Source organism: Ranitomeya variabilis, chromosome 2 (genome assembly GCF_051348905.1).
Source record: "Ranitomeya variabilis isolate aRanVar5 chromosome 2, aRanVar5.hap1, whole genome shotgun sequence".
NCBI classification, from domain to species: Eukaryota; Metazoa; Chordata; class Amphibia; order Anura; family Dendrobatidae; genus Ranitomeya; species Ranitomeya variabilis.
This window is the reverse complement of record NC_135233.1, coordinates 621,536,247-621,563,265: the sequence shown is the minus strand read 5'-3', so window position 1 is coordinate 621,563,265 and position 27,019 is coordinate 621,536,247. Positions and strand designations below refer to the sequence as shown.

Below are 27,019 nucleotides of genomic sequence, written 5' to 3'. Positions count from 1 at the left end.
GGCTATAATACTGCCCCTGTATACAGGTTTATTACGGCTAGGATACGGTTAGATACACTTGGTATTGGGACGTGTCACTCACCCGGTGCGGACGTCTCATCCTTGGTGTCTCCTGGACCTGGAGGGACAGATACATGTTAGGTACGCTGCATCTAAGCAGTAGAGGTATCGCCAGTCACTGCCTTACCTTTGGTGGTGAGATACACGAGGCTCTCCTCCCTGTACACCGCCCCTGCACATGTCAGCCGCCGTCCCCAGCTGTGAGGTGGAATCTCAGCCTTTGGGCGTCACTGACAGCAAGCAGAGATCTTGACACGAAGCATAGTACAGGAGGATGTCGTCCAGCGCCGGGGTTCTGCAGCAGCCGTCATTGCACATGGCAGGCGGCTCCAGCACGGGGAGGGTTAACCCCTCATCAATCCTTTTCCTGCAGATGAACTTGGGGAGGACGAAGACAACTAAAACCAACCAGGTGTCAAATCTCTTAATCCCGTCACTATGGAGATGGACGAGAGCCGATAATCCTGCACCGTCGCCGAGCGTCCCAGCACGCACTACACCCCGATTAGGAGGAGGATGGGAGTAGTGGTCCGGGCCGCAGATCCCACCGAGGTCATCTCTATCGGAGTGCAAGCTCTCGTGTCCGCCTCCATTAATAAATCACAGAATGAAGGTTTGGACTTTCCTGAAACTTCAGATGAGAACATTTCCCCAAATTAAAGGGTCACCCTGCCTCCCACAGAAAATCCTTATAATATATAAGACATCATTTATCACAGGCAGCCGATCTCCAGCCCCAGAAGAGCCCTACAGGAAACGTCTCGGGCCGGCAGCGATCAGAGCGGTGTGTGAAGGGGGCTGGCTAAGACGGCCCCCTCCTAAAATCACAGGATAGACAGAAGGGGTTGTCTGCTCATTACAATACCTAAGCCCCCTCATCTATTATGGCCGAGGTGTAGACAGAAGGGGGCTGGCTTAGGTAGATATGAGCAGACAGCCTGTCACACACTGCTCTGGTCGCTGCTAACACAGGAAACTGGAAGGATTAGGATTGGGCATCTCAAGTTTAAAGGGGAAAATAAACTTCTTAAAAACTTTTTGTAAGCCGTTTAGTGGCTTTGATCGGTGGGTCCAGCAGGCGACGCTCGGCTGTGTGAACAGCGACTGCAACACACGAGAACTGTCAGAAGTTTCCCAACTTTTTCATGGTTTGGCTATACTTTATAAGTCTCAAAGTTTCGCTTTGAGACTCATGGGAAAGTCACAGAACTTCTCATCCAGCGATGAAACTTCACCTGGAGACATTTCTGAGAACATTGCTGTGGGTGAGGCCGGGATGGGGGTAAATCAATGACGACGGGTGCACAAAGGCGGCTACACTAATATCCCCAAACTGTCTATTACCAGTAGTAAGGTCCCCTCCCCCGCCCCTCTGCAGCCACCCTCTACACCAGAGCCACCGCCCTCTACACCACAGCCCTCTACACCACGGAGCCACCAACATCTACAGAGACAAACGAGTTCAATACTTTATTTCACAAATCAGTGCATAAGAGAACTCCCATCATCCACAGCTCCAGAGACATCAGAACGGTGATCCCGGGATGATGGATTTACAATGAAGAGGGAATGACGGCAGCCGGCTCCGCACCGAGTGCAGGGATATGGTCATGCTGGGACATTCGTGTCTTATATGGGTCGTAAGCAGGAGAAGCAGTGACTACTCTGCACGAGGCTGCTCATCCTGGTCATCAACTGACTGAGCAACAGCCTAGACCTCAGCACACCAGGCAGTGCGATACACAGCCAGCCACCTGTACTGCAAAGCAGACCCAGCCCCAACACTGCAGCCAGACCCCTATACTGTACAGCCAGCCTCCCCCACTACAGCAATGCACAGCCAGCCCACATACAGCATAGCCAGCCCCCCTGTACTGCACAGCCAGACCACTAAATTGTACATCCAGCCCCCCCAACAGCAATGCACAGCCAGCCCCCCGTACTGCACAGCAATCCCCCCATACTGCCCAGCAGAGCCACCCCCCCCATACTGCCCAGCAGAGCCATCCCCCCATACTACCCAACAGAGCCATCCCCCCCCATACTGCCCAGCAGAGCCTTCACCCCCATACTGCCCAGCAGAGCCTTCACCCCAATACTGCACAGCCAGCCCCCCAGCAGCAATGCACAGCCAGCTACCACCCAGGTTACAAATCGCGCCATCCCCCCCCATACTGCCCAGCAGAGCCTTCACCCCATACTGCACAGCAGAGCCATCCCCCCATACTGCACAGCCAGCCCCCCAGCAGCAATGCACAGCCAGCTACCACCCAGGTTACAAATCGCGCTCCCTTTCTGCACAGGCACCCCCCCCCTATTACACATCAGGTAACACTATGCAATGTACTCCTGTCACATCCAGAGCTGCATCCACAGCCCTGCTGGCTTACTGTCAGTGCTCAGGCTGATGCAGATGAACAATTCAGGAGGGGCTTCCTGCCTGGGGGGGGGCACACACTGCTTGTTTGGGGTCTGTGCAGAACATTCTATGCTGCATTGTGGTACCTGTATTACTGCTGTCTGGGACATTAAGCTAGGGCACTGCATGACGGGAGTTGTAGTGTCCTGTCATAGATCAATGCATTAGGTGCCTGTGCCAAAGCTGTGACATTTCAGTGAACTGTTGGCTAGCTGTGTTGTGAATGCAGCTCTGGTAGTGACTGGAGAATAGTAGCTGATACAGCAGAATTATGAATGCAGCTCTGGATGTGACTGATGTTTCCCAACTGAACAAGTCTTGGACGAAGATTTAACCGTTAATATGACGTGTAAGGTGGAGCCGAGGCTGCCCGAATGACGGTGGGGGAGGGGAGGACGGAGAGGAAATGGATGAGCCGAGAAATGCGGAGCGATGCGCAGAGCCTGCAGCCGCCATGCACCCATGGGGCAGGACCTGCATGCTGACACCTTCCACCCTGAACCCTGGGCTCCCATCATCCAGCAATAAAACCTTGTACCCAAATCTCATCCATAAAAAATCTTTACACGAGAACTTAAAAAAAAAACAAAACACAAGAATCCGGACCCTGTAGCAGAATAAAAGCCCCTCAGCCCCGGGGCGTCTCCGCAGCTGCGCACTAAAGTGTCGTCATTAAAAACCCAGAATGGCAGGAGCCGCCGTCGTCCGGATTTGTCTTTTTGGTCGTTGATTGGATTTTGTGCAGAGGATTCCTGCGCTGTCCCATAAATACGGATTCCGGGAAAGTCAGGAACAATTCAGACTGAGAACTCGGTGCCTCCTTTCCGGCCTCGTAGTAAACGTCTGGCGGGGAGACCGGCAAAGGGGTTAATCCACAGGAAAGATGGCTGCCCCCCGAAGACGGATCTCATCCCGTCCCAGCGCAGCCGCCGCTCCCAGGTCGGCTTCTCACTCTTCAGTCGCTCGATTTCCTGCCGGCAAGAAAAGAAATTAGTGACATCGTTACCGATACGTAGCCATTCATGAGCGCGGGAAAGCTGGGTGACAACCTCTGCTAGGGTATGGAACGGGTCACTAATGGTTGTCAGCGCGCTGCCCCAGAGAGAGGAAGCTTCCCTCATCCTTTACACCAGAGACATGCAGGAGCCTAGGAAAGCCGGGTGACACCACATATGGGAGCAGTGGGCGATACAGGCTGTCACCCAGCTTTCCCAGGCTCCTGACCGGACATCTGTACTGCAGGCAGTGCACATCGACACCAATGATCGTGGCACCTGGTGACGAACGTCTGCATAATGGGGGGGACACAGACGCAGGGGGGGGGGGGGGGGACACAGACGCAGGGGGGGGGACACAGACGCAGGGGGGGGGGACACAGACACAGGGGGGGGGGACACAGACGCAGGGGGGGGGACACAGACGCAGGGGGGGGACACACGCAGGGGGGGGACACACGCAGGGGGGGGGACACACGCAGGGGGGGGGACACAGACGCAGGGGGGGGGACACAGACGCAGGGGGGGACGACACAGACGCAGGGGGGGACGACACAGACGCAGGGGGGGGGGGGACGACACAGACGCGGGGGGGGGGGGACACAGACGCAGGGGGGGGGGGGGGGGGACACGTACCGTCTCATCATTGCATATCGAGTGGATCTGAGTCCCAAACATGACAGCGGTGAAGGTGAGGAATAGGAGCCCCTCCAAGCAGAGGAAGATCATGAGGATGACCGTGACCGGGGGTGAGAAGGAGCTGCAGTCTGCGGGGCGAGAAACAGCACAGGATTACACACGGAGGAAACTGCGGCCTGACCGGTGAGCAACCGGAGAGATGCAAGGGGGCATCTAATATACAGGGGGGCTGGGGAGCAACCGGAGAGATACAAGGGGGCATCTAATATACAGGGGGGCTGGGGAGCAACCGGAGAGTTACAAGGGGGCTCCCAATATACAGGGGTCTGGGGAGCAACCGGAGAGATACAAGGGAGCATCTAATATACAGGGGTGCTGGGGAGCAACCGGAGAGATACAAGGGGGCATCTAACATACAGGGGGGGCTGGGGAGCAACCGGAGAGATATGAGGGGGCATCTAATATACAGGGGTCAGGAGCAACCAGAGAGATACATGGGGGCCCCAATATTCAGAGTGTCTGGGGAGCAACTGGAGAGATCCAAGAAAAAAAAAAAAAAATGTATGAGCCCGCAATGAAGAATCCGCTGCACCTGTAGACGTCTTATTAGTATAAAACTTCCATTTTATTGAGAAATAATTAAAAAATGTAAAAAAGAAGAGTTACATGCAGTCAGTTCAAATCAGTGGTCATGTAGAACAGCATGTTTCGCCTATAAGGCCTTAGTCATGTACTCACTGATCAGACACAGACATTACATAGCTACAAAGAGGCGTCCGTACAGAGGCCGGTCCAGGGCAGGAGCCTCCGCTGTGGAGGAACTCGATCATGGCCACAGGCACATGGGCTCAACATGGTGTTCATTATCAGTCATTCCTTGTAACCAGAGAAGCTAGAAAAAAGGCCCATGTGAACCTGTACATATGAATACGAGAGCAAGGAATCATATAAACAACACTACAAAGAGTGTCATCTATATATATGAGGCATCCGTGATTACTCGCTAATCCCTCCCCCTGCACAGTAGCTCCGCCCCCCACCACCACACATAATCCTGCCCCCCACCCCATTACCACACACAATCCCGCCCCCACAACATTACCGCACACAATCCGCACATCACCACACAATCCCGCCCCCCCACAAATCCCGCCCCTCACCACACATAATCCCACCCCCAACACATCACCACACATAATCCGGCCCCCCAACACATCACCACGCAATCCGGCCTCCCCAACACATCACCACGCAATCCGGCCTCCCCAACACATCACCACACAATTCCCATTCTCCATTCCCTACCCAAGGTACACAAACCAGACTTTCCTCCCAAAATGAGACCTATAATATCAGGCATTGGGTCGGTGAATGAAAGGCTAGGAGCATGGGTGGACTACATGCTCCAGCCACTCTTAAGAGATCCCTGGATACATTAAGGACACTAAAGCTGTCCTACAAGTATTTGATAAATCTGTGTGGGATGACGAGTTTGGCAGGATTACATTAGATGTAGTGGCATTGTAGCCATCCATCTCTTATCAGGGGGGTATAATAGCTCTGAAATTCTTACTTTTTAAATACAGCACCTATGAGTTGCATGTGTTAGAGTTCATCATTGAATCTGTGAAATTTCTTTTAAATAGAAATTATTTCAAATTTAATAACTTTTAGATCCAGAAACAAGGTGTAACTATGGGGTGGAAGTTCTCAGCCTCCCTTGCAAATATTACTATGGTCTATTGGGAAGAAACCATATTGTTCTCCCCAGACAATCCTTTCTTGGTTTGGGAGATATATTAATGACCTCTTGCTGGTGTGGACAGGTGACATAGATGAACCTAATGCAGTTGTCACATTTCTGAAAGATAATCCATTCCATTTCCAAGTTAGTTTTCTTGAAGTCGCCCTCCGCACCAATAGGGGGGTCACAAAGAGTTAATATATTACCATATAGAAAAGAAACAGACACTAATACCATTCTTACACCTAAATCATGCCATCCCAATAATGTCACACACAATATACCTGTGGGAGAACTCACTAGACTGAAAATAAAGTGTTCTGACGAGACATTACTAGATGCAGAACTGGGTAAAAAAAAAAAATGTGTAGAGGATATTCACAAAACGTCTTAACACGAGCTAAAGACAAGATAGCAAAATGGAGTAGAGATGATTTTATTAAAATAATAAAAAAGTAATACCTCTATACCCAATTAAAGACTTCATAAATTGTAATACCAGCGGAGTTCTATACAGTTGTGGCCAAAAGTATTGACACCCCTGCAATTCTGTCAGATAATGCTCAGTTTCTTCCTGAAAATGATTGCAAACAAAAATTCTTTGGTATTATTATCTTCATTTAATTTGTCTTAAATGAAAAAACACAAAAGAGAATGAAGCAAAAAGCAAAACATTGACCACTTCACACAAAACTCCAAAAATGGGCCAGACAAAAGTATTGGCACCCTCAGCCTAATACTTGGTTGCACAACCTTTAGCCAAAATAACTGCGACCAACCGCTTCCGGTAACCATCAATGAGTTTCTTACAATGCTCTGCTGGAATTTTAGACCATTCTTCTTTGGCAAACTGCTCCAGGTCCCTGATATTTGAAGGGTGCCTTCTCCAAACTGCCATTTTTAGATCTCTCTACAGGTGTTCTATGGGATTCAGGTCTGGACTCATTGCTGGCCACCTTAGAAGTCTCCAGTGCTTTCTCTCAAACCATTTTCTAGTGCTTTTTGAAGTGTGTTTTGGGTCATTGTCCTGCTGGAAGACCCATGACCTCTGAGGGAGACCCAGCTTTCTCACACTGGGCCCTACATTATGCTGCAAAATTTGTTGGTAGTCTTCAGACTTTATAATGCCATGCACACGGTCAAGCAGTCCAGTGCCAGAGGCAGCAAAGCAACCCCAAAACATCAGCGAACCTCCACCATGTTTGACTGTAGGGACCGTGTTCTTTTCTTTGAATGCCTCTTTTTTTCTCCTGTAAACTCTATGTTGATGCCTTTGCCCAAAAAGCTCTACTTTTGTCTCATCTGACCAGAGAACATTCTTCCAAAACGTTTTAGGCTTTTTCAGGTAAGTTTTGGCAAACTCCAGCCTGGCTTTTTTATGTCTCGGGGTAAGAAGTGGGGTCTTCCTGGGTCTCCTACCATACAGTCCCTTTTCATTCAGACGCCGACGGATAGTACGGGTTGACACTGTTGTACCCTCGGACTGCAGGGCAGCTTGAACTTGTTTGGATGTTAGTCGAGGTTCTTTATCCAACATCCGCACAATCTTGCATTGAAATCTCTTGTCAATTTTTCTTTTCCGTCCACATCTAGGGAGGTTAGCCACAGTGCCATGGGCTTTAAACTTCTTGATGACACTGCGCACGGTAGACACAGGAACATTCAGGTCTTTGGAGATGGACTTGTAGCCTTGAGATTGCTCATGCTTCCTCACAATTTGGTTTCTCAAGTCCGCAGACAGTTCTTTGGTCTTCTTTCTTTTCTCCATGCTCAATGTGGTACACACAAGGACACAGGACAGAGGTTAAGTCAACTTTAATCCATGTCAACTGGCTGCAAGTGTGATTTAGTTATTGCCAACACCTGTTAGGTGCCACAGGTAAGTTACAGGTGCTGTTAATTACACAAATTAGAGAAGCATTACATGATTTTTCAAACAGTGCCAATACTTTTGTCCACCCCCTTTTTTATGTTTGGTGCGGAATTATATCCAATTTGGCTTTAGGGCAATTCTTTTTGTGTTTTTTCATTTAAGACAAATTAAATGAAGATAATAACAAATAATTTGTGTTTGCAATCATTTTTAGGAACAAACGGAGTATTATCTGACAGAATTGCAGGGATGTCAATACTTTTGGCCACAACTGTATTTAATTGAATGCAAGGTTCAGTATATTGGTTGCACGATCGGTTCCTGGAAACGAAGAATCAGGAGACATCAGGGTGAACGGAAAATAAATGTGTCAGCCGTCTCAAGATACTTTGTGGTCACGCATGGTGGGAACACTGCCCCATTACCATTCTGGGGCAGAGAAGGTCAGACGCTCGATTCCACAGAAGAAAGGTCCTCAATCGCAAAACATTCTGGACGTTTACGTTGGTCACCAGACGGACTGAATATCAGGAGGGATTTAATCCTACAATATAATTAATATCTTGAAAAATTGCACTGAATTATAGGAAGCTGATATCTCACTATAAAAAAAAATCCTAAGTGGAGCCTTCCTATAGACAACTTTTTCTGAATTCTATCCCACATGCCGCAGACTGTTCAGGCGCCAGCGTTATGAAGGTTATACTGATCAGATTTTGGAACTAATGAAATTCAGGTCTCATACATTAGCCAGAATTTATTGTGAATAATAAATTGTGATATATATGGATTGTGGTATAAAATAGGTTATATAGCACAGATAGGTGGAATACCATTCTGTTTGCATTTACCAGTGGAGAATTTTATTTACGTATTTGTTATTTATATATTTTTATTTTATATTTATTTATAAAAGATAAAAAAAATACCAATACATACCGCGCACATATAATTCCATCATATTCCACTAAAGTCTGATTGTTAGTGTTGTGAGTCTATTATGTATCAGATTAGTGTGTATGGCGTATGGGAATATCCTGATATGAGATGATGACACTCTTTGTAGTGCTGTTTATATAACATGATTCCTTGCTCTCATATTCATATGTACAGGTTCACATGGGCCTTTTTTCTAGCTTCTCTGGTTACAAGGAATGACTGATATTGAACACCATGTTGAGCCCATGTGCCTGTGGCCATGAGCGAGTTCTTCCACAGCGAAGGCTTCTGCCCTGGACCGGCCTCTGTACGGACGCCTCCGTGTAGCTATGTAATGCCTATGTGTGATCAGTGAGTCCATGACTAAGGCCTTATAGGCGAAACATGTTCTTCTACATGGCCACTGGTTTGATCTGACTGTATGTAACTCTGCTTTTTTACATTTTTAACTATTTCTCAATAAAATGGAAGTTTTATACTAATAAGACGTCTACAGATGCAGCGGATTCTTCATTGCGGGCTCATACATTTTTTTTCTGGATTTCGTTGCTGCGGCTGCCGAGCCGTGACCCTGGCTGCGGGACGAACGGACACCTGGAGTGAGATGAGGACGGTGAGCTGACCAAAATATTTCCTTATACTTGTAACCAGAGAGATACAAGGAGGCATCTAATATACAGGGGGGCTGGGGAGCAACCGGAGAGATACAAGGAGGCATCTAATATACAGCGGTCTGGGGAGCAACCGCACAGATACAAGGAGGCATCTAATATACAGGGGGCTGGGGAGCAACCGGAGAGACATGGGGGCATCTAATATACAGGGGGTCTGGGGAGCAACCGCACAGATACAAGGAGGCATCTAATATACAGGGGGCTGGGGAGCAACCGGAGAGACACGGGGGCATCTAATATACAGGGGGTCTGGGGAGCAATCGGAGAGATACAAGGAGGCATCTAATATACAGGGGGTCTGGGGAGCAACCGGAGAGATACAAGGAGGCATCTAATATACAAGGGGGCTGGGGAGCAACCGAAGAGATACAAGGGGGCCCCCCAATATACAGGGTCTGGGGAACAACCGGAGAGATACAAGGGGGCATCTAATATACAGGGGGTCTGGGGAGCAACCGCAGAGGTACAAGGGGGCATCTAATATACAGGGGGTCTGGGGAGCAACCGGAGAGATACAATTGGGCATCTAATATGCAGGGGTCTGGGGAGCAACCGCAGAGATACAAGGAGGCATCTAATATACAGGGGGGCTGGGGAGCAACTGGGGAGATACAAGGGGGCATCTAATATACAGGGGGGCTGGGGAGCAACCGGAGAGATACAAGGGGGCATCGAATATACAGGGGGGCTGGGGAGCAACCGGAGAGATACAAGGGGGCATCTAATATACAGGGGTCAGGGGAGCAACCGGAGAGATACAAGGGGGCATCTAATATACAGGGGTCTGGGGAGCAACCGCAGAGATACAAGGAGGCATCTAATATACAGGGGGGCTGGGGAGCAACTGCAGAGATACAAGGAGGCATTTAATATACAGGGGGCTGGGGAGCAACCGGAGAGATACAAGGGGGCATCTAATATACAGGGGAGCTGGGGAGCAACCGGAGAGATACAAGGGGGCATCTAATATACAGGGGTCAGGGGAGCAACCGGAGAGATACAAGGGGGCATCTAATACACAGGGGGGCTGGGGAGCAACCGGAGAGAAACAAGGGGGCATCTAATATACAAGGGGGCTGGGGAGCAACCGGAGAGATACAAGGGGGCCCCAAATATACAGGGTCTGGGGAACAACCGGAGAGAAACAAGGGGGCAACTAATATACAGGGGGGCTGGGGAGCAACTGCAGAGATACAAGGGGGCATCTAATATACAGGGGAGCTGGGGAGCAACCGCAGAGATACAAGGGGTCCCCCAATATACAGGGGTCTGGGGAGCAACCACAGAGATACAAGGGGGCATTTAATATACAGGGGGCTGGGGAGCAACCGGAGAGATACAAGGGGGCATCTAATATACAGGGGTCTGGGGAGCAACCGGAGAGATACAAGGAGGCATCTAATATACAGGGGTCTGGGGAGCAACTGGAGAGATACAAAGGGGCACCCAATATACAGGGGGGCTGGGGAGCAACCGGAGAGATACAAGGGGGCATCTAATATACAGGGGGTCTGGGGAGCAACCGGAGAGATACAAGGGGGCACCCAATATACAGGGGGGCTGGGGAGCAACCAGAGAGATACAAGGGGGCATCTAATATACAGGGGGGCTGGGGAGCAACCAGAAAGATACAAGGGGGCATCTAATATACAGGGGTCTGGGGAGCAACCGCAGAGATACAAGGGGCATCTAATATACAGGGGTCTGGGGAGCAACCGCAGAGATACAAGGAGGCATCTAATATACAGGGGGCTGGGGAGCAACCGCAGAGATACAAGGGGCATCTAATATACAGGGGGGCTGGGGAGCAACCAGAGAGATACAAGGAGGCATCTAATATACAGGGGCCTGGGAGCAACCGCAGAGATACAAGGAGGCATCTAATATACAGGGGTCTGTGGAGCAACCACAGAGATACGAGGGGGCATCTAATATACAGGGGGGCTGAGAGCAACCAGAGAGATACAAGGGGGCATCTAATATACAGGGGGCTGGGAAGCAACCGCAGAGATACAAGGGGGCACCCAATATACAGGGGGGCAACCGGAGAGTTACAAGGGGGCAGCCAACATACAGGGGGCCTGGGGAGCAACCGGAGAGATACAAGGGGGCACCCAATATGCAGGGGTCTGGGGAGCAACCAAAGAGATACAAGGGGCACCCAATTTACACAGGGGGTGCAGACTAGGGATAGAAAGATATAGTGCAGTGGAGAATCCCCCCAGCAATGCGGTAGCTACTATCAGACTTTCTCACCGCTTCACCATCTCCAATATCTCCGCTTGCTTTCACTGAATGGAAATGTTCCAATTTACACCGGGAAATGTACACACAGCTAATAGTTCTCATAGCTGAGGTTTTGTTACAATTGTGTCTAGTGGAAATCCCCCCTATATTGTCCTGAATGGCTGCAACGTCTGGCTACAATTGTATCAAACCCTCAGCTGTGAAGTCAGAGCAGGTTTCAGCCTCGAGAGCTGCAGAAATCAGGTTCGTTACAATGAGTCAGTGAAGGCAAAAGACAGAAAAAGTCAGATCTAGGCAGATTTTTAAAAGAGACCTTACACCAGGATTTACCCCCTCCTGTAGGTATTGGAGGCGCTTTACCTTTAATGATGCCTGTATTATCCCCAATGGTAACTGGCAGTGGCCTCCTTATCATTGGGGGGAACAAGGTCGGAGAGCACACAAAGGCCATAACTATGGACAATGAGCAACAGTGGGGGGCACGGACCTCAATAACAATATCTGAAGAGAAAGAGGAGGAAAGGTCGAGGTCGGGGGGGTCTCACCTGTCCACTGCCCCCGGACACAGGTGAAAAGCTGCAAGCCGCAGAGGACGAGAGAGTGGAGGGAGATGAGAGCGATGTACATCTGCGGAGAGAAGAGCGAACCATGAACCAAGACCACCTCGCTCCATCCCACCGCATGCCCCCAACACCCACAGCACCCACCGCCGACCTCGCTCCATCCCACCACCCCACAGCATCCACCACCGACGTCTCTCCATCCCACAGCATCCACCGCCGACCTCGCTCCATCCCACAGCATCCACCGCCGACGTCTCTCCATCCCACCACCCCACAGCATCCACCGCCGACGTCTCTCCATCCCACCACCCCACAGCATCCACCGCCAACGTCTCTCCATCCCACCAACGTCTCTCCAAACCACCACCCACAGCTCCATCCCACGGCATCCACCGTGCTCCATCCCACCAACCCACAGCATCCACCGCCGACGTCTCTCCATCCCACCACCCCACAGCATCTACAGCTGACCGCGCTCCATCCCACCACCCCACAGCATCCACAGCTGACCGCGCTCCATTCCACCACCCCACAGCTGACCGCGCTCCATTCCACCACCCCACAGCATCCACAGCTGACCGCGTTCCATCCCACAGCATTCACAGCTGACCACGCTCCATTCCACCACCACACAGCATCCATTGCCGACGTCTCTCCATCCCACCACCCCACAGCATCCATTGCCGACGTCTCTCCATCCCACAGCATCCACTGCTGACCGCACTCCATCCCACCACCCCACAGCATCCACAGCTGACGCCGCTCCATCCCACCACCCCACAGCATCCACAGCTGACCGTGCTCCATCCCACCACCCCACAGCATCCACAGCTGACCGTGCTCCATCCCACCACCCCACAGCAGCCACAGCTGACCGTGCTCCATCCCACCACCCCACAGCATCTACAGCTGACCGCGCTCCATTCCACCACCCCACAGCATCCACAGCTGACCGCGTTCCATCCCACAGCATCCACAGCTGACCACGCTCCATTCCACCACCACACAGCATCCATTGCCGACGTCTCTCCATCCCACCACCCCACAGCATCCATTGCCGACGTCTCTCCATCCCACAGCATCCACTGCTGACCGCACTCCATCCCACCACCCCACAGCATCCACCGCTGACGCCGCTCCATCCCACCACCCCACAGCATCCACAGCTGACCGCGCTCCATCCCACAGCAGCCACAGCTGACCGTGCTCCATCCCACCACCCCACAGCATCCACAGCTGACCGCGCTCCATCCCACCACCCCACAGCATCCACAGCTGACCGTGCTCCATCCCACCACCCCACAGCATCCACAGCTGACCGTGCTCCATCCCACAGCATCCACAGCTGACCGCGCTCCATCCCACCACCCCACAGCATCCGCAGCTGACCGCGCTCCATCCCACAGCATCCACAGCTGACCGTGCTCCATCCCACCACCCCACAGCATCCACAGCTGACCGCGCTCCATCCCACAGCATCCACAGCTGACCACGCTCCATCCCACCACCCCACAGCATCCATTGCCGACGTCTCTCCATCCCAGCATCCATTGCCGACGTCTCTCCATCCCACCACCCCACAGCATCCATTGCCGACGTCTCTCCATCCCACAGCATCCACTGCTGACCGCGCTCCATCCCACCACCCCACAGCATCCACTGCTGACCGTGCTTCATCCCACCACCGACAGCTCTTCATCCCACCACAGCATCCACCGCGCTCCATCCCAACAACCCACAGCATCCACCGCTGATGTCTCTCCATCCCACCACCACACAGCATCGACCGCCAACCGCACTCCATCCCACCACCACACACTATGTTCCAAATTATGCAAATTATATTTTTCTCAGATTTTCCTAAATGGTTGGTCCAAATGACAGTCAGTCTAATAAAAGTAATCACCCGTTAGAGTATACATCGAATTTTATTGAAGAAACCTCCCAATGATAACAGTATAATCTCCAAAATGAATAAAAACTTAAAATGCACTGTTCCAAATTATTAGGCACAGTAGAATTTCTAAACATTTGATATGTTTTAAAGAACTGAAAAAGCTCATTTGTGGAATTTGCAGCATTAGGAGGTCACATTCACTGAACAAAAAAGCTATTTAACTCCAAAATATCCTAACAGGCCAAGTTACATGTTAACATAGGAACCCTTCTTTGATATCACCTTCACAATTCTTGCATCCATTGAACTTGTGAGTTTTTGGAAAGTTTCTGCTTGTATTTCTTTGCATGAAGTCAGAATAGCCTCCCAGAGCTGCTGTTTTGATGTGAACTGCCTCCCACCCTCATAGATCTTTTGCTTGATGATACTCCAAAGGTTCTCCATAGGGTTGAGGTCAGGGGAAGATGGTGGCCACATCATGAGTTTATCTCCTTTTATGCCCATAGCAGCCAATGACTCAGAGGTTTTCTTTGCAGCATGAGATGGTGCATTGTCATGCATGAAGATGATTTTGCTCCTGAAGGCGGCACATTTCTGCTTTTTATACCATGGAGGAAAGTTGTCAGTCAGAAACTCTATATACTTGCAGAGGTGATTTTCACACCTTCAGGAACCTTAGAGGGCCCTACCAGCTGTTTCACCATGATTCTGGCCCAAAACATGACTCCTCCACCTCCTTGCTTACGTTGCAGCCTTGTTGGGACATGGTGGCCATCCACCAACCATCCACTACTCTATCCATATGGACCATCCAGGGTTGCTCGACACTCATCAGTAAACAAGACTGTTTGAAAATTAGTCTTCATGTATGACTGGGCCCACTGCAACCATTTCTGCTTGTGAACACTGTTTAAGGGTGGCCGAATAGTAGGTTTATGCACCACAGCAAGCCTTTGAAGGATCCTACACCTTGAGGTTCGAGGGGCTCCAGAGGCACCAGCAGCTTCAAATATATGTTTGCTGCTTTGTAATGGCTTTTTAGCAGCCGCTCTCTTAATTCGATGAACTTGCCTGGCAGAAATCTTCCTCATTATGCCTTTATCAGCACAAACACATCTGTGCTCAGATACAGCCACAAATCTCTTCCCAGTACGATGATCGCTCTTAAGTTTTCGGGAAATATCTAATGTTTTCATCCCTTCACCAAGGCATTGCACTATTTGATGCTTTTCAGCAGCAGAAAGATCCTTTTCCTTCCCCATGTTACTTGAAAACTGTGACCTGCTTAATAATGTGGAACATCATTTTTAAGTAGTTTTCCTTTAATTAGAATCACCTGGAAAACCAATTATCACATGTGTTTAAGATTGATTTCAGTGATCCATTGAGCCCTGAGACACAATGTCATCCACGAGTTTATTTGAAAAATAAAACCATTAAATCTTTATGACACTTAAATCCAATTTGCATAATAATTTGGAACACAGTGTACACAGCCGACGTCTCTTCATCCCACCACAGCATCCACCGCGCTCCATCCCACCACCACACAGCATCGAACGCCGTCGTCTCTCCATCCCACCACCTCAGCATCCACTGCCGACATCTCTCCATCCCACCACCCCACAGCATCCACCTCCGACTGCGCTCTATCCCACAGCATCAACCGCGCTCCATCCCACCACCCCACAGCATCCACAGCTGACCGCGCTCCATCCCACCACCCCACAGCTGACCGCGCTCCATCCCACCCCACAGCATCAGCAGCTGACCGGGCTCCATCCCACCCCACCACATCCGCAGCTGACCGCGCTCCATCCCACCCCACAGCATCAGCAGCTGACCGAGCTCCATCCCACCACCCCACAGCATCCTTTGCCGACGTCTCTCCATCCCACAGCATCCACTGCTGACCGCACTCCATCCCACCACCCCACAGCATCCACCGCCGCCGTCTCTCCATCCCACCACCCCACAGCATCCACCGCCGCCGCCTCTCCATCCCACCACCCCACAGCATCCACTGCCGCCGCCTCTCCATCCCACCACCCCACAGCATCCACCGCCGCCGCCTCTCCATCCCACCACCCCACAGCATCCACCTCCGCCGCCTCTCCATCCCACCACCCCACAGCATCCACTGCCGCCGCCTCTCCATCCCACCACCCCACAGCATCCACCGCCGCCTTCTCTCCATCCCACAGCATCCACCGCCGCTGTCTCTCCATCCCACCACCCCCGCCATCTCTCCATCCCACCACCCCACAGCATCCACCGCCGCCATCTCTCCATCCCACCACCCCACAGCATCCACCGCCGCCGTCTCTCCATCCCACCACCCCACAGCATCCACCGCCGCCGTCTCTCCATCCCACCACCCCACAGCATCCACCGCCGCCGTCTCTCCATCCCACCACCCCACAGCATCCACCGCCGCCGTCTCTCCATCCCACCACCCCACAGCATCCACCGCCGCCGTCTCTCCATCCCACCACCCCACAGCATCCACCGCCGCCGTCTCTCCATCCCACCACCCCACAGCATCCACCGCCGACGTCTCTCCATCCCACCACCCCACAGCATCCACCGCCGACTTCACACGACCCACTGTGTGTGGTACTCATTACAATATTACTGCAGTCCTGACCCCCAGAATCTAATCTGTCACACAATGTATCACTACTCCCATCACCCCTGACCCCAGGAGCTGAAACTCTCCCTCGGTTACACAGGTGTGGCCCCGGTTGGATGTGATCCTGGGGCCCGGCTCCCACCCCTCGCAGATGCTGATCTTGGACTCACTGTGAACAGCACAAAGAATCTCTGGTTCTTCTCCCCGACGCAGTTATTGACCCACGGGCAGTGGTGGTCCATCTTCCGTATACATCGCTTACAGATACTGACAGGACAGAGAAACAAGAGGTGAGGGGCCGCACCGTTCACCAGCCCCCAATAATGTACATAAAGTGAGTCATCTCAGAAAACTGTCCTACCACCCCCCAGGAGGAAACCCATCCTTTCCACAATCCTTGTCCATGCTGTGGTCACAATCCCACCATGCTGCACTCTACACATGACACAAAGTAACATAGCAAAGACTTGTGTCTCACCCTCCAGAGCTGCACTCACTATTCTGCTGTCACATCCTGTCTCATCCTCCAGAGCTGCACTCACTATTATGGTGTTACATCACACCTCACCCTCCAGAGCTGCACTCACTATTATGGTGTTACATCATGTCTCATACTCCAGAGCTGCACTCACTATTATGGTGTTACATCATGTCTCATACTCCAGAGCTGCACTCACTATTCTGTTGTGGCATCCTATCTTATCCTCCAGAGCTGCAGTCAATAATATGGTGTTACATCATGTCTCACCCTTCAGAGCTGCACTCACTAATATGGTGTTACATCATGTCTCACCCTCCAGAGCTGCGGTCACTAATATGGTGTTACATCATGTCTCACCCTCCAGAGCTGCACACACTATTCTGCTGTTACATCCTGTCTCATCCTCCAGAGCTGCACTCACTATTATGGTGTTACATCACACCTCACCCTCCAGAGCTGCACTCACTATTATGGTGTTACATCATGTCTCATACTCCAGAGCTGCACTCACTATTATGCTGTTACATCCTATCTTATCCTCCAGAGCTGCAGTCACTAATATGGTGTTACATCATGTCTCATACTCCAGAACAGCACTCACTATTATGGTTTTACATCCTAACTTATCCTCCAGAGCTGCACTCACTATTATGGTGTTACATCATGTCTCATACTCCAGAGCTGCACTCACTATTCTGTTGTGGCATCCTATCTTATCCTCCAGAGCTGCAGTCAATAATATGGTGTTACATCATGTCTCACCCTTCAGAGCTGCACTCACTAATATGGTGTTACATCATGTCTCACCCTCCAGAGCTGCGGTCACTAATATGGTGTTACATCATGTCTCACCCTCCAGAGCTGCACACACTATTCTGCTGTTACATCCTATCTTATCCTCCAGAGCTGCGGTCACTAATATGGTGTTACATCATGTGTCACCCTCCAGAGCTGCACTCACTATTTTGGAGTTACATCACATCTCACCCTCCAGAGCTGCGGTCACTATTCTGCCATTACATTGTGTCTCATCCTCCAGTTATTATTTGTGGACTGTGAATGAGCTGCTAGATGAATGATTATGTCCACGTTACGTGGTTTGCACAGTCCTGACATATTGCAACTAGATAGTCATAGGGCTGTGAATGCAGCTTTGGATGTGACTGGAGGATGTAGTTTCCTAGCTTACCTGCAGTGGTGGGCACGTTCTGGTTTGATGCTGCAGCACTTCGGACACTTGTATATGACCTCTCCGGGCTTCAGCTGTAAACTTTCCATGTATTCCTTTGTGGCGTTTCCTTTGGGCACCGCGCCCTAATGTCAATCAGAAAAAACAAAAGCAACTGAAGAGTGGAAACTAGATGGAAGGACAGAGAATGAGCCCGGCAGATGGCGAAACCCCCACACAACGAGCCCTGCAGACAGCGAAACCCCTGCACAACGAGCCCGGCACAGACAGTGAAACCCCTGCACAACTAGCCCGGCAGACAGCGAAACCCCCGCACAACGCGCCCGGCAGACAGCGAAACTCCTACACAACGAGCCAGGCAGACGGCGAAACTCCCCCCACAACGAGCCCGGCAGACAGCGAAACCCCAGCACAAGGAGCCCTGCACAGACGGCGAATCCCCCGCACAACGAGCCCTGCACAGACGGTGAAACCCCAGCACAACGAGCACGGCACAGACGGCGAAACCCCCAAGCAACGAGCCCGGCAGAGAAGTGAAAGCACCGCACAACGAGCACTGAAAGAAAGCCAGTCGTACTGGAGCTCAAACATTCTGGATGTCTGCACAGAAAAAAAGCACACTAGACCACCGTACAGATCACATACCAGACACTGAGTCAAGCAAATAGTATTATAGTAGTTATATTCTTGTACATAGGAGCAGTATTATAGTAGTTATATTCTTGTACATAGGAGCAGTATTATAGTAGTTATATTCTTGTACATAGGAGCAGTATTATAGTAGTTATATTCTTGTACATAGGGGCAGTATTATAGTAGTTATATTCTTGTACATAGGGGGCAGTATTATAGTAGTTATATTCTTGTACATAGGGGGCAGTATTATAGTAGTTATATTCATGTACATAGGGGCAGTATTATGTACAAGAATATAACTACCAAAATACTGCCCCTATGTACAAGAATATAACTACTATAATACTGTCCCCTATGTACAAGAATATAACTACCATAATACTGCCCCTATGTACAAGAATATAACTACTATAATACTGCTCCTATGTACAAGAATATAACTACTATAGGAGCAGTATTATAGTAGTTATATTCTTGTACATAGGGGGCAGTATTATAGTAGTTATATTCTTGTACATAGGGGACAGTATTATAGTAGTTATATTCTTGTGCATAAGAGCACTATTATAGTGGTTATATTCTTGTACATAGGTGGCAGTATTATAGTGGTTATATTCTTGTACATAGGGGGCAGTATTATAGTTGTTATATTCTTGTACACTGAGCAGTATTATAGTAGTTATATTCTTGTACACTGAGCAGTATTATAGTAGTTATATAATTGTACATAGGGGGCAGTATTATAGTTATATTCTTGTACATAGGGGCGGTGTTATAATGGGTGTGTTGTCGTCATGGGTAGCAGTTCTTCTTGTGACTCAGAGATGACTCTCTGGACATGGGTGTATAATTGCCCCGTCAGTACCCTGTGTGGTGGTTCGGGTAGAGATGGCGCTGGAACTTACCGGGTCGGTCAGCATTGTTCTCAGGTGGGAGGTCAGCGCCAGCACCGCTAAGCAGTTGAACATGGTCCCATTAATGACTGAATACCAAAAGTCTCTGGAGGGGAGCAGCATAACAAAAGTCACCACAAAGTCCGCATAGAAGACCAGCATCCATGTGATGACGGCGCAGACCATGCCGCAGCCGTCGCGTATGAACCACAGCCGGTCCGACAGCTCTGTGTCTGATGGGGAGGGGTTGTAGCCATCGCTGTCACTCAGCAGAGGATGGTGCTCCACGTCTCGGAAGCGATGCGCTGACGCCTGCATGTCTGCCAGAAACGTGTCCTGGTAAAGAAGAGGCAGGAGGTCACGACCCGCAGCGCCAAGCGGCACACACAGCGCTGCACCGCGGAGCAAAGACTTTACAGGCTCCAAGGTCCGTGTGTGAGGAATGGAGGGGAGCAATGACCCTAAAGTCAGCGACCAATAACCGCATAAGGGGAGATAAAGAATCGTGAGAGGGGGCAAGGAGCTGCTCTGCAAACTGGCTGATAACAGGGAGCAATAGCTTTCAGAGCAAGTCAACATTACTCCACGTTATCAGCCATTGGGGAATGACTGACTCAAATCTTCTGGTCCAGCATTAAGGTGTGCCAAGGACCCCAATTCTAGGAGAAATCTGCGCCCAGTACCCAGCGTATTAGATTTTGTCTCCATTTTGCAGACCTCTGCTTGTTGTCAGTGATTGGCATTGCCTCCATCTGTCTGCTGCTGAGGGTCTGGTCCAATGTATCCAGCGGAGCCATTGTAAAAAAAAAAAAAAACCCTATCTGGAGAATGTAGACTGGATACACTGTGACAAACCCTCAGCTGTGACACGATCCTGGAGCATTTTATACAAAGTCTATGACAGATCCTGCGACTCACCTTATGGCCTGGGTAATCGCTATGCAGACATCGCACGCGGCTCTTGACCCCGCGATCGGCGTGTGATCATGTCCGGGGGGTTCTGCAAAGAGAGAAAGACTCAAAAGTGAGGAGGTTCCCAGAGGGGGCGGCAGGTGTGTGCGGTGGACCCCGGTAATCCCTGAGCGATGGCAGCACAACACCTGCGGTGTCAGAGCTCGGACTGACCTGCACAGACGCGTCCCCAAACGTCAAATGAGCTCGGCGCCAGGAACGACGCGGGCGATGAATAATCCGACATTTATAGACCGAATCCTGATTAATTATAGGAATGCTAAGTAAATCAGTGAGTCACCGGGAGAATGTAACCGGGCCGGCTCACCCAGGGCGAGAAGAACCGGGGGGACAGGTCTCCGCAGGTTGTCAGGCTCCAGTGTCTGACAACCTGCGACTCTGGATTCAATGACCTAGGATCTTCATTAGTGAAAATGGCAAGGTCTCCCCTGAGTCACGACAGCCTGCGCCACCCCTGGCACGAGTGGGGGAACATGGTTGTCAGCACATGTCAGAGGGACGAGGTCCGACAACCGAGGGAGAACAGACCCCGATCTGTGCAGCCGAGCAGAGTTAGGCAGTCCGGCGGGGGTTAATATAAAAATGTGCAGGGTCCAGGGACCACCCGAGCCCCCAGTACCCCGCACTAATTACTTCTTCATTACCGTAATAATCAGATTAACCAGATAGCGAAAAAAAGAGGTGTCACCCAGAAACAAGGAATGTGACCGCAGCGACCACACTGCGGGGAGCGACCACACTGCGGGGAGCGACCACACTGCGGGGAGCGACCACACTGCGGGGAGCGACCACACTGCGGGGAGCGACCACACTGCGGGGAGCGACCACGTCGCTGTTCTAATCCTCTGTGCTGCCGTGTACGCATACAAGGCAATAATCCCATATTCTGATCTCGTACCTTATGGTAGATTTTGCAGGGGTGAAATGAGCTGCTGTGAATGATGGAGCAATGTGTGTGTCCCCATATACAGTCATATACCCCCATATACATGTCATATACCCCCATATACATGTCATATACCCCCATATACATGTCATATACCCCCATATACAGTACTGTATGAAAGTTTTAAATAGGCAATTTGACAGCACAGAGCCCTGGGTGGTCACCAGATACTGATGATGGAGGTGACGGGTGGTCACCAGATACTGATGATGGAGGCGACGGGCGATCACCAGGAACTGATGGAAGCGACGGGCGGTCACCAGATACTGATGATGGAGGAGACGGGCGGTCACCAGATACTGATGATGGAGGAGACGGGCGGTCACCAGATACTGATGATGGAGGAGACGGGCGGTCACCAGATACTGATGATGGAGGAGACGGGCGGTCACCAGATACTGATGATGGAGGAGACGGGCGGTCACTAGATACTGATGATGGAGGCGACGGGCGGTCACCAGATACTGATGATGGAGGCGACGGGCGGTCACCAGATACTGATGATGGAGGCGACGGGCGGTCACCAGATACTGATGATGGAGGCGACGGGCGGTCACCAGATACTGATGATGGAGGAGACGGGCGGTCACCAGATACTGATGATGGAGGAGACGGGCGGTCACCAGATACTGATGATGGAGGCGACGGGCGGTCACCAGATACTGATGATGGAGGAGACGGGCGGTCACCAGATACTGATGATGGAGGAGACGGGCGGTCACCAGATACTGATGATGGAGGAGACGGGCGGTCACCAGATACTAAATGATGGAGGAGACGGGCGGTCACCAGATACTGATGATGCAGGTTAACAGATACTGATGATGGAGGTCACCAGATACTGATGATGGAGGTCACGGGCGGTCACCGATACTGATGAAGGTCGCGGACGGTCACCAAAAGATGATGATGATGATGATGGAGGCCACAGGCAGTCACATGATGATGATGTTGATGATGGAGGCCAAGGGGGGACCCAGATAATGATGATGTTGATGATGGAGGCCACGGGCGGACACGAAAAGATGATGGAATTTACATTTTTCTTTTCTTTAGTCACTTTGCACTTTGTTCATTGATAAAACTATTATTATTATTATTATTATTATTTTTTATGTAAGGTTATACACATGGGAAGAAGGAATCAATATCACCATTACACACTGAACAGGAAACCACTGGGTAAATCTGACAGGGAGAAGGACTTGGGGATCCTAGTTAATGATAAACTTACCTGGAGCAGCCAGTGCCAGGCAGCAGCTGCCAAGGCAAACAGGATCATGGGGTGCATTAAAAGAGGTCTGGATACACATGATGAGAGCATTATACTGCCTCTGTACAAATCCCTAGTTAGACCGCACATGGAGTACTGTGTCCAGTTTTGGGCACCGGTGCTCAAGAAGGATATAATGGAACTAGAGAGAGTACAAAGGAGGGCAACAAAGTTAATAAAGGGGATGGGAGAACTACAATACCCAGATAGATTAGCGAAATTAGGATTATTTAGTATAGAAAAAAGACGACTGAGAGGCGATCTAATAACCATGTATAAGTATATAAGGGGACAATACAAATATCTCACTGAGGATCAGTTTATACCAAGGAAGGTGACGGGCACAAGGGGGCATTCCTTGCGTCTGGAGGAGAGAAGGTTTTTCCACCAACATAGAAGAGGATTCTTTACTGTTAGGGCAGTGAGAATCTGGAATTGCTTGCCTGAGGAGGTGGTGATGGCGAACTCAGTCGAGGGGTTCAAGAGAGGCCTGGATGTCTTCCTGGAGCAGAACAATATTGTATCATACAATTATTAGGTTCTGTAGAAGGACGTAGATCTGGGGATTTATTATGATGGAATATAGGCTGAACTGGATGGACAAATGTCTTTTTTCGGCCTAACTATGTTATGTTACTATTATTAACCCCTCCACTACTCAAAGCTTCTTCTTCTTCTGCATATATTTAAGAAAATGGAGCGCACTCAGCCGACTAGGTGGTGCAGGCTGTACTTGGGGAAACCCCACAGTAGTCCAATAAACAAGAAAACAAAAGGGTGATATATTTATTCACGTGTTGAAACATAAGTATATATACACACACACACAGCAGGATTAGAAACAGAGTAACGTTTCGACCCTATTCCGGGTCTTTCTCAAACTGTTATTGAAAGTGGACGAAAAATGATAATTACTTACGGGTAATTTGATTTTCCAGATCCATGACAGCACCGGTACATGAGAGATGGTCCCGCCCCCAAGAACAGGAAACCTGCATAGGAGATAAAAGATGGGGGCGGCACCTCTCTCCTCAGTTTGTTTACAGAGAATGTAAGGTAACCGCTATGTTAGTTTTAGGCATATAAAAAATTATATTTAACTCTAAGACTATTTATCTATTGTTATGTTAAGTGGTTATTACCCCATCTTTCATTTGTGTCTTTTTTTTTTTTTTTTTAGATTTTTTTTTTTTTTTTTTTTATTTTTTTTGTGAATCACACACCATCACCAAGATAGGGCGGGAACTAGAGCGGTGCTGTCATGGATCTGGAAAATCAAATTACCCGTAAGTAATTATCATTTTTTCCCTTCCCCATGACAGCACCGGTACATGAGAGGAAGAAATAGAAAGAACCTCTAGGGTGGGACAACAGCAGATAGTACTTTCCTACCAAAGGCAAGATCTGATAGCCCCAGATTCAATCTATAATGGCGGAAGAAAGTAGAGGGAGAAGACCATACTGCTGCATTACAGATTTGCTCTATCGATGCATTTGCCCTCTCTGCCCAAGATGTGGAAATAGCCCTCGTAGAGTGGGCCGTAACACCAGGTGGAGGGACCTGTCCCGAAGAGGAATAGGAAAGTGATATAGCCATACGGAGCCAACGTGCAATAGTCGATTTTGTGGCCTTTTTTCCCCTGTTTGCCCCCTGAAAGGAGACAAAAAGGGCTGTAGACTGTCGCCATGGTTTTGTCACTTCTATATATTGAAGAAGGCAACGTCTGACGTCCAAGCAATGGAAGGTTTCTTCTCCCTGGGATTTTGGATTGGCACAGAATGAAGGCAAGATTATCTCCTGGTCCCTGTGAAATTTCGAGTTGACCTTAGGTAAGAAGGCCGGATCAGATTTTATAATTACCCTATCCTCCAGAATTTCAGTATACGGAGGGTCAATAGATATAGCCTGAAGCTCACTAATGCGTCTGGCTGAGGTAAGGGCAATCAGGAGAACTGTTTTTAGAGTTAGCGCTTTTTCCGATATGGAGGAAAGAGGCTCGAAGGGAGAGGAGGTCAAGGCGTTTAAAACTAAATTTAAATCCCAGGGAGCGACCTTTGGACGAGGTTTGAATGGTCTGGCTGTAAAGGAGGCCCGAATGAACCTACACACCCAGGGGTGATCAGCCAATTTTTGGTCAAACAAGGCGCTAAGCGCCGAAACTTGCACTTTTAGAGTGCTGGTAGATAATCCCCTCTCCAGACCCTTTTGGAGAAACTCTAGGATTTCAGATATAGGGACCTTCTGAACGGTATCAGTTATCCCTCGGCCTGAGAATTCTAAAAATTTTCCCCATACCTTTTGGTATTTATCAGTTGTGACTTTTTTTCTACTGGACAGTAGAGTAGTAATTAACGGATCCGAGAACCCCTTTGCTAGCAGAAGTCCCCTCTCAAGTTCCAAGCAGTGAGGTGTAGGCTGTGAACCTGAGGATGTGTCACCGGACCCTGGTGCAGAAGGTCTGGGACCTCTGGAAGTATCCACGGGTCCGAGATGGACATACATCTGAGCCAAGTGAACCAAGCTCTCTTTGGCCAGAAGGGTGCGATTAAGATTATGCGTGATTTCTCTTCTCGGATCTTCTTCAGGACTGTAGGGATCAATGGGATCGGGGGAAACGCATAGGCTAGTTGGAATTTCCATTGGTGTAGTAACGCATCTACTCCTTCCGGGTTCTCTTTCGGGTTTAGAGAGTAGAACCTTTTTACTTTTCGATTCTGCCTTGTGGAAAAAAGATCCACTTGAGGAAGCCCCCAGACTGCACAGATTTCTCCAAATATTCTTTGATTTAGCGACCACTCGCCCTGGTGCAGGACGTGACGACTCAGAAAATATGCGACAAAGTTTTCCGACCCCTTTAAGTGTGTACTTGTGAGGGATAAAAGGTGGTTTTCGGCCCAAAGAAATAATCTTCCTGCTTCTTCCATTAGGGAACTTGATCTGGTTCCTCCCTGTCGATTTATATACGACACCGTTGTGCTGTTGTCGGACAATACTACTAAATGCCTTTGAGGTCTTCTTCTGATTGAAGAATTGCTTGCCTTACTGCTGTCAATTCCCTCAGGTTTGAGGAGGCTGATTGCATCTGTGGATCCCATAGACCCTGTAGGATCCGATCTGATAGGTGTGCTCCCCAACCTAACGGGCTCGCATCCGTGGTCAGTACCACCGGATTCTGGATTGACCATGGGACCCCTTTTTTAGATTCCCGGAATCTAGCCACCAGCTTAGAGAGTCCCGGACATGTTGTGACAATACGATTTTTCGGTTTAGATTGTAGGGTATTCTTGTTTGTTCTGACAGGATCTCCCACTGTAGGTCTCTTGAATGAAGTTGTGCCCATTGGACCGCCGGAATTGTTGCAGTAAGCATGCCTAGGAGAGACATGGCTTCCCTCACCGAGACGTATTGGGCCACCTGTATTTGTGTTATTCTTTGTTTTATGACCTCGATTTTCCTGTCTGGAAGGATACAGATCTGTTTGATTGAATTTAATTGGATCCCCAGGAACTCCTGTATCTGGGCCGGAATCAATCTTGATTTTTTTAAGTTTATTATCCACCCTAGTTTGGTTAGTAGCTCTCGTACTGTCGTAACTGCTTTTATGCAATCTTCTTGATTGTCTGCTATCAAGAGGAAATCGTCTAAATAGGGCACTAGCAGAATGTTTTCTCTCCTTACGAAGGATGCTACTTCCGAAATTATTTTTGTAAAAATACGAGGAGCTACCGATACCCCAAAGGGGAGACATTGGTATTGTAGATGGGTGTAGACCTGCCCCAGCTGCACAACCAACCTCAGGAATTGTTGATGCTCTCTGCTGATTGGCACATGATAATAGGCATCGGTAAGGTCTATCACTGCCATACCTGGATACAGCAGTTTTACCGCCGTTCTCAGAGTCTCCATTTTGAATTTTTCTACTCGGATGAATTTGTTTAATTCTTTT

The 27,019-nt window shown here is 49.7% G+C and overlaps 1 protein-coding gene across 1 annotated transcript in view; it reads right to left on the bottom strand.

Moving 5' to 3' along the window:
- Positions 1–1,505: 1,505 nt before the first annotated feature.
- The window catches only part of ZDHHC7 (zDHHC palmitoyltransferase 7), a 33,713-nt gene continuing 8,199 nt past the window's right edge, over positions 1,506–27,019 (bottom strand). The window contains exons 2-8 of the mRNA XM_077288888.1: positions 20,800–20,881; positions 19,894–20,217; positions 18,353–18,477; positions 16,853–16,949; positions 12,136–12,217; positions 4,111–4,241; positions 1,506–3,450 (exon numbers count right to left, since the gene is read on the bottom strand). Coding sequence (XP_077145003.1) covers positions 3,277–3,450; positions 4,111–4,241; positions 12,136–12,217; positions 16,853–16,949; positions 18,353–18,477; positions 19,894–20,199 — 915 coding nt within the window. The 5' untranslated portion in view covers positions 20,200–20,217; positions 20,800–20,881 and the 3' untranslated portion in view covers positions 1,506–3,276. The remainder of the gene's footprint in view (positions 3,451–4,110; positions 4,242–12,135; positions 12,218–16,852; positions 16,950–18,352; positions 18,478–19,893; positions 20,218–20,799; positions 20,882–27,019) is intronic.